General features: G+C 41.8%; 1 protein-coding gene across 1 annotated transcript in view; it reads right to left on the reverse strand.

Moving 5' to 3' along the window:
- FAF1 (Fas associated factor 1) overlaps positions 1-12,011 on the reverse strand; it is a 197,973-nt gene that overhangs the window by 150,175 nt on the left and 35,787 nt on the right. The window contains exons 3-5 of the mRNA XM_075832979.1: positions 8,193-8,239; positions 5,994-6,214; positions 4,458-4,549 (exon numbers count right to left, since the gene is read on the reverse strand). Of these exons, the coding sequence (XP_075689094.1) occupies positions 4,458-4,549; positions 5,994-6,214; positions 8,193-8,239 (360 nt within the window). The remainder of the gene's footprint in view (positions 1-4,457; positions 4,550-5,993; positions 6,215-8,192; positions 8,240-12,011) is intronic.

Here is a 12,011-nt window from a genome sequence, read left to right on the forward strand (position 1 = left end):
CTGGTTGTTGATTTCTGTGCACGAAGCAGAACACACAATGTATGGGAATCTCAGGTCCAGGACTAGGTCGGGGCTTCCGCTCATATATTTTGTATTCAAGGGCCTTTCCCGATGAGTGTTTTTCTTTCTTTTGGTAACTTAAGACCAGTTCAGTGCTGAGAAGAGAAGCCTTCAGGAACAGCATGTATCTTAGCAGAGAACAGCGTTTTTATTCACTAGCCTGGTGCTATTTAAAGCCCGCACCTTCCAAAAATAGTCCAACTGTCCGCTCAAATGATAGGCCTGCACACTAAGCCTCTGTTCCTCCACACGCACTGAAATGCCACGAACGGTGGGGGCAGCGCCAAGAGTTCATTAACCAATTCACAGCTTAAAGTTTTAGAAGAGAGGGGGATACAGGCAAGAATTATAAACTGACCGCTCGGAGATAGAGTAACCGGATGAAACTCAAAAGGGAAACAGTCAGTAGGTTTGGAGCCACTAAACCACTGGCATGCCGTTATGCGGCTGGGTTTTAGTCTTCCAGACCTGCCTACCTCCAAAAACTGACATTTAGGGAATAGTTAGCAAAGTAATTACAACTTAGAAAAGGAGTCCGGCGGCTTTGGGTGCATGTGAATTGCGCCCGATGCTGATCCAATCTTTGTAAGCTGTCATTTACTGTACTATCTAGTCCCTAAAAGTTTGCAACACTAAACCCCAGCTGCATAATAGCATGTTAGGGGTTTAGTTGCCTACAAACCTACTGATAGGCAGGTAACTCCCACTGGGGGAGTCCACTGTCCACCCCAGACTAATTTAAATACAGCACACATTGTTATGGACCAGGGATGGTTCAGTGGGTGTGATAGTGAACTTAATGTCAGATGTTTAAACAAGTATGCAATAAGCTCCCCCTAGTGGTGGATGCAAGCAGCCAGAATTGTATTATTTATTGAAGTCATTCACCAGCCCCTGCCTACTGCAGAGCCAGCGAGAAGAGGAATGCCGGATCACAGAGACCCGTCACATTGCTAGGAAAGTATAAACTTTATGTGCAGCTCGCATACAACCCCAGGCAGGCATACAAAGAATAGATCATCAAGCTGGCCATATGCTAGAAGTCTCAAAAGGTAAAAAAACAGGCAGATTTAGATAATTTTCTAAAGACTTCCTGCGGCTCCTCGTGACACAAATGAGCAGGATAGACACAGACCAAGAGTCACAATCTGTGGAGATCTCGATCTACTATGCTGGATTTTTTCATGTATTTTCTATGGCAATATATTAAGGCTGTTTAGATGAGCTCCATCGATAGAGTCACAGATCAAGGCAGAGATGGATTGGATGTTTATTGTTCTATTTTATGGCAATGTCGTCCAGAACATCAACCGCCACATACCAGCTATTGAGTGACCAGTCATTCTGAAAACAGCCATCTGAAATCTCTAGTGTCCAGCTTAACTAACTTCCATGATGAGAGTTGTCATTTTACAACAGCCTGAGATACAAAGGTCGGAGACCGCTGCGTAAATCCAGCCTAAATCTGGACCGATTTAAGAAGACTCAATCCACAGACAGGTCTAATTTTAAAGCATAGTCTACAATGCAATCCTGGTAACACAACGGGGGAGCTATAGAAATAAGAAACTCTAGTGTTAATCTATTGCAAACAGAGAACATAATGGGGTCGACCCTTTCAGGTAATCCAGCTGTATAAGAATATCTAGACATTTGCATTACAGGGGTTTTCCCATGAGGGACATTTATGACATATCCACAGGAATGGCAGCGAATGGCAGTTACGGAAGCAGCTTAGCATGCGAGCTACGCTATTTTCTCCTTCATGGTCGGAAATCACACGAGTCAGCCACAAAGAGGTAGAACGGGGTTTAGGAGCCCCGTTCTAGAGATGGGTACGGGTCCCAGAGGTGGGACCTGCATCTATCTGACATTTATGAGCTATCCTGTTGGATAGGTCATAAATGTCCCTCGTGGGGAAACCCCTTTAAAGCCTCCATTTAATTTAAAGGGGGTTTCCCGTTTTATGCAAATAATGATTAATCACTGTACACATGAAGAGTTCTACAACTATCTAATATACTTCGTGTTTCAGTTCCTCATTATTTTCAAGATAATGTGTCTGCTGTCAGTGAATGGGAACACGTATTTACATTCATAGGCTGCAAACCTATACATATATCCAATACTCAGCTGAGGACAGGACTAGATACAACGGTCGCCGGCCTAGGCTAATAGTGTTGACAGATGGAAGACCTATTGACGGTCTATTCACAGACAGAACAGGATTTGGCACAGCCTTGTGGGCACATATGGCATTCAGGCAGGTCTTACACATCAAGGACGTCAATTCAGGGGGATTTCCAGATTTGCAAGAAAATAAATTATTCTGACGTACCAAGCCGGGGAATGTGCCTTTTCCCTAACAATACACTATTTATGTATAGACGTTGTGTCATATGAGCCCAACCTAGAGAGCCATCTAAACTTGAGATAAGATTTATTTTTCAATCTAAAAAGAATTGCCTAATGTGTTAAGAAAGCATTTTAAAGTTGGATATGGCTTGAAACACGAGTTCCCTTTTAGACAAGTTATCTGTAAAATAGCTATGAAATATAACAATCTGCCACTTTGTAATATATCTTAATTACCTATTGTGTCTCCTAAGTCCTGGGTGTATTTGCTACTGGTGGTTAAAGGGGTTGTCTCATCACGAAAAAAAAATAATACATTCACAAACCATGCTACGCCTCGGCACTACCGGCAAATATAGTTTTACATGGCAGTCATGTAATAAATGGATGGTTCAAGTGTGCACATAGGCCATAGTAGGTCCTGACTACAAGCAGTCGCCTATGTAGTCAGGCTCTATTAGTAGAAGCTCTCGAGCATACAGGATGTTCTCTCTAGCGATTAAACCAGGAGCTGCATCCTCCCTCAGATGTCCCACAGCAGGCTGCAGTAACCGAGAAGAATCTCAGCAGCAGAGAAAGAGGAGAGAAGACATTAGTCTGGAGTGGCGAGCGGAAGTAAGAAAAAGTGTCTCCCTCCGTGTAGGATCTCACACAGGAGGGGGATGGTGTGTAGCATGTACCCACAATGCAGAGTGACCACACGGCAGGACTGAGGGGAATGTGTGCGACACGTATTACTGGGCTCTTTTCTGCGGAGCTAGCCCAAAAATGTAGAAGTAAGAGCAACATGAAGAAAAATCAAGATTGAAAAGCAAAAACAAATTACCTCTTTTCAACATCCAGGTTCTCTATAGCGCAACTAAAAATATAATTATTGAGTGGAAAAAAAATTAACCTTTAGGCCCCATGCACACGACCATAGATTTCGCCTGTAGTTACGGACCCATTCATTTCTTTGGCCGACGGACACCTTCCTGTATATTTACGGGAAGGTGTACGTTCTGTAAAAAAATAGGACATGTCCTATCTTTTTATTTTATGGACCGTGCTCCCATACTTTATAATGGGCGCAAGGCCCGCAAATGCGGACGGTTGTCCGCGGCCGTCATCATGGACTGTGATTACGGGCCAGGGTCATGTGCATAGGGCCTTACCTTAAAGAGGCTCTGTCACCAGATTTTGCAACCCCTATCTGCTATTGCAGCAGATAGGCGCTGCAATGTAGATTACAGTAACGTTTTTATTTTTAAAAAACGAGCATTTTTGGCCAAGTTATGACCATTTTCGTATTTATGCAAATGAGGCTTGCAAAAGTACAACTGGGCGTGTTGAAAAGTAAAAGTACAACTGGGCGTGTATTATGTGCGTACATCGGGGCGTGTTTACTACTTTTACTAGCTGGGCGCTCTGATGAGAAGTATCATCCACTTCTCTTCACAACGCCCAGCTTCTGGCAGTGCAGATCTGTGACGTCACTCACAGGTCCTGCATCGTGTCGGCACCAGAGGCTACAGTTGATTCTGCAGCAGCATCAGCATTTGCAGGTAAGTAGCTACATCGACTTACCTGCAAACGCCGATGCTGCTGCAGAATCATCTGTAGCCTCTGGTGCCGATGTGTCCTCGCTCGTCTGACACGATGCAGGACCTGTGAGTGACGTCACAGCGTGATTTCTCGAACACGCTGTGTCTGCACTGCCAGAAGCTGGGCGTTGTGAAGAGAAGTCGATGATACTTCTATACACAACGCCCAGCTAGTAAAAGTAGTAAACACGCCCCGATGTACGCACATAATACACGCCCAGTTGTACTTTTACTTTTCAACACGCCCAGTTGTACTTTTGCAAGCCTCATTTGCATAAATACGAAAATGGTCATAACTTGGCCAAAAATGCTCGTTTTTTAAAAATAAAAACGTTACTGTAATCTACATTGCAGCGCCTATCTGCTGCAATAGCAGATAGGGGTTGCAAAATCTGGTGACAGAGCCTCTTTAAGGAATCTTCAGTAGAATAAACTATTTCCATAGCGATGTATACTCACACTGTCCTCCACGTCTCCAGATTTCCAGCCCTTTAACAGCATTTTGGATGCAGGAACCTGAAGCTCATTTTCTAGGACTTGCTTTATATCCCCTAGAAACACAGCAAGATACGATATTAACATATACAGCAAATACTGTATTAAACTATGAAGTTGTACAAAGAGAAAGGAAGAGCGAACCAGAATGAAAGGTTTAGAGTTGCATATTAAAAAAACAATAAAAATCATAAAAGGGAAAGATAACCCCACAAAATGTATGAGAGGGTCGAATACTGGCGGTCAACTGGATTTTCAGGTTTTGAAAATGAAAATCAATGACCTACTCATGTAATACACGGACGTGCTGGTCCCTCCAGAGGCTGCGTGTCTAATAACGGAGTGGGGGGGGGGGGACTATGAGGGCAAATGGGCAGGAGTTGTATACAGCCGGCAAACCCTTTAGTTAGTGACAATATTTAAACCGTTGTCTTTTTGAACGTACAATATACCAAGACATCAAATACTAGGACACAATGAAGAATACGTTGATCAGCCTTGGCGAAAACCAAAAAGTCTTTGAAGAAACATCCAGTGAATTATACCAAAGAAAGAGGAATTTTTTTTATAAATTCTCTCTCCTCCAGAAAGAAGAAAACTGCCTCTCTAGTGCCCCCTATAGAGGACTACCCTGTAAGTCAATGTCCAACCCTCCATAGAGCCTTGAAACACGACTTGGGTTAATGGCCAAAACCATTTTGGAGTTTTTGCTCCTCATCAGTACAAAGTAGGGTGCTGGCTGGGTGGCTAGGTGAGATGCCTTTGAAGCAGGTCTTGGAAGGTAGAAGGATAATCAGTACTGTACCTTCCAAAAGTAGCATCTCACTTAGCTTCCCCTACTTTGTACTGATGAGGAGCAACAACTCCGAAACAGTGCTTTCTACAAATGGGCGTCTCTGGTTTGGCTATTTACCCAGGCCTCGTTTCAGGGCTCTATGAAGGGTCGGCCATTGGCTTACAGGTTAGTTATCTACAGGGGGGACTAGAGGCAGTTTTTTCTTCTGGGAAGAGCTAATTTGCTTGAATCAATCAAAATTAAGCATGTGCTGCTTGTTTTGTTATTATTTGATAAAAAAGTCATTTATATCAGTCAACCAAAATGAATGGAAAGTTCTATTTCACATTAAAAGGAAAAGAAAACCTTTAATCTCGCTTACACACAAAGCGCTTTTTATGATATCCCAATACAAACAGGAAGGAAACCTGCACTGTGCCAATTGCTGTTAAAAATTAAACAAAAAATAAATTAGATTTTTTCCTTTCAAGAAATGCCAGCGAGATATTTTCCTAGAATTTTTTTTTCCTCCTAGTTTGGACCAGCTACTGCCTGGCCCGGAGTATGAGATCTATATGTAGTTACTGGCTTGTGGTCAGGCTTATGTCAAGCTCTAGTTCTCTGATCAGAATTCCCAAGTATTAAAACATACCAATAGAAGCAAAGCAAGATATAAAAAACATAGGAGGGGGTCATAAACCGGGTGAAATGCGTGGAAATCTTACCAACAGTGCGGCTGTCTTCAAGAACCACATCCGCCGTTTTATCTCTATATTCCACTTTGAAGTCCAACATTCGGGAAAGACGCTCCACAACCTGCCGGCTGGGAACTACTGGGCGAAAAGCTGACCCGGAGGATGAAGAGGAGGAAGCAATGGACGCAGAGGTGTTGGGCAACGCAGTTGGACCAAACACAGGATTTTGTATAGTTTCTGAACTGTATTCACTGAAATGTCAAGAGAGATTATCAAAGTAATGCAAATATACAGCAAGCGAAAGATCCATCACTTCTATAAGTCACAGTCTATGGGTTGAGCAATAGATGTCCTTCTAATAACATGACCCTCTATCATTCAGAACATATGACCCTGCCTAATATGATGGAATAATAATTTACACCAACATAACTACATAGACCAAGAAGCTGTAGCAATGGAGGATAAGGAAGATCACATTGAAAATGGGGCCATACATTGGAAGAAGAACAACTATCTGACGGCAGACTGAATCCAGCCCAAAGAACTGTGGGGTAGAGGGCAACGGAAATCTTAACCATACCCCGGAGGGAGGGGAAAGGAGAGACTTGCCCTTGGACATCAAGATGGTAGTAAGGGATGGGGGACAAAAATGTCCCGTAGATTGGGCTGGAGGTCTATGCAGGCCCAATAGTCCCAAGGAAGGTTGGATAAAGGAGTCCTTTAGAGCAGTGTTTTTTAGCTCCAGTCCTCAAGCAGAACACTTGTGACATTACGGATGCATTGAAACAAACAAAACGACCTCTTCAGAAACAAAGGAATATTCCCATTTTCTAGTGCTATAACGTATCACTAAGATAAGCCACAAAATTATAAAAAAAAAAAAAAAAAAAAAAAAAAAAAAAAATCGGTAGGGGTCCGACTTTTGGCACACCTGCCAATCACATGAACAAGGGGACCTTGGTCTCTTAGGGCGTGTTCCCGTTAGCGTCGGCCTTCTGCTCATGGGTTCCGTTAGACCTTTCTGTCGGAGAAACCCATGAACGGAAACCACAGCTTCTTTTTGCATTACCATTGATTTCAATAGTAATGCTTCCATTGCAATTGGTTTCCATTCCGTAAGGTTTCAGTTTTTTTCGTGGAAACAATAGGGTAGTTGACTACACTATTGTTTCCGCAAAACAATAATGGAAACCTTACGAAACAAACAAACGGAAGCCAAATGCAATGGAAGCATTATCAGGGAAATCAATGGTAATGCAAATGGCAGCTATGGTTTCCGTTCAGGAGTTCCTCTGGCGGAAAGGTCTAACGGAACCCTTGAACGGGACCAGACGCTGATGTGAACAGTCCCTTAGGCTTCTCTCTTGCCCATCACTGCCCCCAGCGCACAGGGAACTGCAACAAACCTCCATTCTAGTGAATAGGGCCGTGTTTTAGTTTATATTTGTATTCCTTTTGAAATAACAATTCTGGAACATATTTTCTCAGTTTCTCTGATATTTCTCCTAGAAATCTAGGGTTAAATTGACAACTGGGTGTTACAATCCACTTGTGAAAGAGGCGTGTCCCTACAGTCTCACTCGGTCAGCTCTGATTGGACAGTGTCAGCTGTGTAGGGACACACCCCCCAACTAGCAACACCCAGTTGTCAATTTATTCATACATTTCTAGGATGAATAACAGAGGAACGGCACCACGTTGAGATCTAAGAAAAGATGATCCAGAATTGTTATTTTATGGGGAATACAAGTATTTACTAGAACAGACACGTCAGGAGAGGTGACAAGTCTTCTTTAAAGCATCAGGAGGGGACGATGGAATAGGCAAGTGCTCAAAGTACCAAAAGTCAAGGGACAGGCCAGAGGCAAGCCATAAGACACCGAGGAAGGTGGGTAATGAAGTCCTTTAGGGCATCAAGGAGAAAAGGTATAGATGATGGCTTGAGGGCACCAATGGACAAGGGGGAGTGGAGCGTCAGAGGAGCATCAAGAAAAGGCAAAAGTGAATTATAGAAGTGGTGCACAAGTGCAGGATTTCTAGAGGAAGACCACTACCGCAAAATGTCATCTCTGAGGAGCCCTGTGAAAACGAGGTGAAGCAGAATTAGCGTTGCGGCCTGAACTTTGCCATTTTGGGAGCCGTTGTAAAGTGTATCATAATTTATAACTTCTAGGATTCAAAACTGAATACCCACGTATATGGGGAGGACGACCATAAAACACATACCTCTGTAAAATGCCATTTTCTTGTGGGATCACGCCATTTATTGCTGCCTGTCAGAAAAAGAAGAAAAAAAACATTTCTCAGTAAAGCAAGAAGAGGTGACATGGTCTTCTACACCAGCAGCGCATTCATCCCAATGTAACATGTCAACTCCCAATCACAAGAAAAAAAATATATATATACTGGAATTTGTCCTATTGAAGCGCCTTGCAGTTGTGAGAACGCCTTTTCATTACTTCGGTGTCGTTTTTGGGCATATCCTGCTACAAATCAGATTGTCAGACTGTCTATATGATGGGGGTGCAGTGAGGATCCTGGTTGCAGGTGCACAGGCGAAAATTATCCACAGCTACTTAAACAAATCATTTTACATGAACATCCAGTCACTAACAAGCGCACAAAACTTTCCTGCTATATAGAAAGTTATTACACATTTTCTAAATCAATGCCAATTAACGTTCCCAAATATAGAAATCCATAATTGCATGAATACATAAAGCCAATAAGTCAATCAGGAAGAAATAAAGCTTCAAATATCAACATTTGAATGAATAGCCAAGAATCAAATACACGAGACGAAAAGATACGCACAGACCCACAAGTACATAAAGAGAGGATGGATCACCCTGGTAAAATGTACATATACAGCGTGTAAATCAGACGTTTAGTATATTCAGAGTGAATGGACAACGCCAGAAAAAGGGAATAATATACACTGGATTGAGAAATGTATCAGAGCAATGGTAGCCCCACAAAGAAGTATATACATAACATCTATCAGCCAAGGTAATGCATTATGCCACGGACAAGGCCACGGAAGGCCAGGCTGAAATATTAGCAAAGTTTCCGTCACCATTGAGATCAATGGTGATGCAAACGGAAGCGAAGGTTTCTGTTTGCCTTTCCATTGAGGGGTTAACCCGACGGAAACCTCCGACGGAACCCCTCAACGTGAAGACAACGCTGGGCATTTAGTGAAGTGGACGATGAAAAAAACTGAACAACTTTACAGGTGATGTTTTTTCACTCTCTATTGAAATGTTTCAGTAAATTAGGTTAAATTAAAAACACACAGTCTCCAAGATTTAGTTAATTAAGAAGAATATGATGTCGTTACTTCCTGCCCTGCAATATAATAGTTATAAAGCCGGCTTCACGTTCAACTGATCACAGTGTCAAGTCCCCTAATGAATAATACAAAAAGAAGTTGTAAAGTGCAATAAAAATAAAAAAAATAAAAAAAATTGTACTCCAAAATAAAAACAAAAAAACTTTTATTTATTAAAAATAGGAAACCCTAAAAAAAAAAAAAATACACCATCTATTGCCACAATCATAATGACCATAGAACATATAATTTGTACTGCAAAGCAAATTTCATATGAAAAAAAAATAAATAAATAAAAGAAACAATCCCCAAAAAATGATGGTGGTTTTACTATTCCACTACAAAAAATGTTACACAAGTAAATCAATAAATTATATGTACCACAAAATTCTACAAATAAGAACAAGCCAATATAGCTACATCGATGGAAAGATGAAGTGATGTCTCTCGGAATGCAGAGACAAACATGCTTTTATTGTGTAAACGGAAAAAACAAAACACTGCCTCCTAAAGGCCCAAAATAAGCTGGTCCAGAAGGCTGGGTTCACATAAAACAAGTGGCCGGACGCAATGCATATTAGACTGAACCTAGAACAACCCTAGATATAATTGTACGTGTAACACAAATCTATAGAACCTATTGAGGACAAAGCACGACCTTGTATAAAAACTCTAAAAGTATATATTCCCTGACTAAGCGAAACGCGCGTTGGGAGCGCGGTGGTGGTGCGTGACTGGTCCTCTCTGGGTTTCCCTGTGTTACAGCCGAGCTGAATTTTGCAGGTATTGTTCCTATCAGGATCCTTCTAAACCCTTTCATTTATGGGGTGTCCTGTGTGGTTACTTATCCCCATGTCTGATTACATCAATTGACTTCTATTGCCATCGTGATTGCTTCTATATCCTGGCACACCGTGCTGGTTCCTTCCTCTTTCTATAACTATACGTTATAAACATTGGATTAAAATTATTCTATTATGTACTGATTTTGTATAGGACCTTGACACAGTCTGTACTTTTGTTATGCCCACTGCATCTTTTCTCTCTCGGTTTCATTGTGAAGGTTGCATTTTTATCTCTCTGTACAAGAATGTATATTTTAGCTCGATTATTCAATAAAATATATATTTTTATCGTTTATACAAGGTCGTGTTTTGTCCCCAATAGGTTCTGGATATTAGACTCAACTGGACACAACTGATGACATTTTGTGCACTTTGTTCACCGTTCCGGTCTGTAGCCGGACAGGACAACACTGCATGCAACGTTCTTCTGTCTGGCAAAGGCAGACATCTGGCATTAAAATGGATGCAACTGATGCTAGAATGGCTTCCATAGGGAAGCATGGGATCAGTTAAAAAAAAAAAATATATATATATATATCAAACATGTTTCAGATATTGAATGTGCTGCAATACTGAAAAACAACCACAAGAGGGCGTAAATAAGACCTCATTTCACCTATTAACCAGTGAAGGAAGAAACTACTCAATACTACCGGTATGTTATTGTAGGGACATCTATAAGAATACATGAGCAACATATTCCCAGAGTGAACGCTTTAAGGAAAGGAGGATTACATTCTCAAAGGGGTCATTAAAATTAAAAATGGAGTTCTCCTTTAACATACGAATGAAAATTAGTGGGATAAATGTGCGGCACTAGAGAATGGAGTACAGACGGTTATGCATTGATACTATGCCCAAGCATAGCTAAACTGAACATAGCCAAAATAAAGATGTTCTAAAAAAAAACCCTGCAAACAATCGTGCCAGCAGAATGCCCCCGCCACCTAAATCATAATAAATCTATACTTTTTTTTTTCATGGTTTAAATTTTTTGTATATGTCCTACAGAAGTCAATAGGAGCAATATATGAACATATGCAGTCAGCTCCCCCCAGTGACGGCTGCCAGAAGCCTTTTGCAGGAGACTTGCCTGCTCTCCCTATTTAGAGAAACTCCCTGATAATCTGATCGGAAATCAGGATATGATGTTGATCTTTTCCACCACGCCTGGACTTCCAGCTCTGAGACAGGGAACTTCTAAACCCCCTGAAGCCGTGACTTGTGGCGAATAAATCCAGTCATAGCATTAACAACGACACACACACACACACACTCACACACAGTGATAATGGAGTATATTTTGGAGTCGCAGACTGTAGTTTCAAGTTCTATAAAATGTTCAGTGGTATTTGTCACTAGACAGACAAGGGTTTGTAGTTTAGAAAACAGCAGACCGTCCCCCAGAAACTGTGGCATTCTTGTCCAAGGGCAGTTTCAGATCGTGCAGCATTCAAATGAATTGTGCTTAGCTGCAATACCAAACGTAGCCTATAAACAAAAGTGGCGCTGTTTGCAGGAGATTAGAAAAAAGGGCTGTTTTTTTGTGGTTTTTTTGCACAACTTCTTCAATTTAATGCTACCCTACAAGTGTAAGGCCTCATTCACACGACCGTTGTGCCACTTGGGCCATTTTTGGCGGCATCCCAGTGGCACCCGATAGTCTTCACAGACCCATTCACTTTAGCGGGTGAATCGGGTCCGTGAAAAATGGTCTGAGTCTCCGATCCGAGGAAAGATACAACATGTCCTATCTTTCCTCGGATCACTGACGGGACTCAGACGGCGCACACGGTCGTGTGCATGAGGCGTTAGTGAGGACATCCCTACCCTCTAAATATTCTCCAGATTCACAGATCAAAAACTCAC

Source organism: Rhinoderma darwinii, chromosome 7 (genome assembly GCF_050947455.1).
Source record: "Rhinoderma darwinii isolate aRhiDar2 chromosome 7, aRhiDar2.hap1, whole genome shotgun sequence".
NCBI classification, from domain to species: domain Eukaryota; kingdom Metazoa; phylum Chordata; class Amphibia; order Anura; family Rhinodermatidae; genus Rhinoderma; species Rhinoderma darwinii.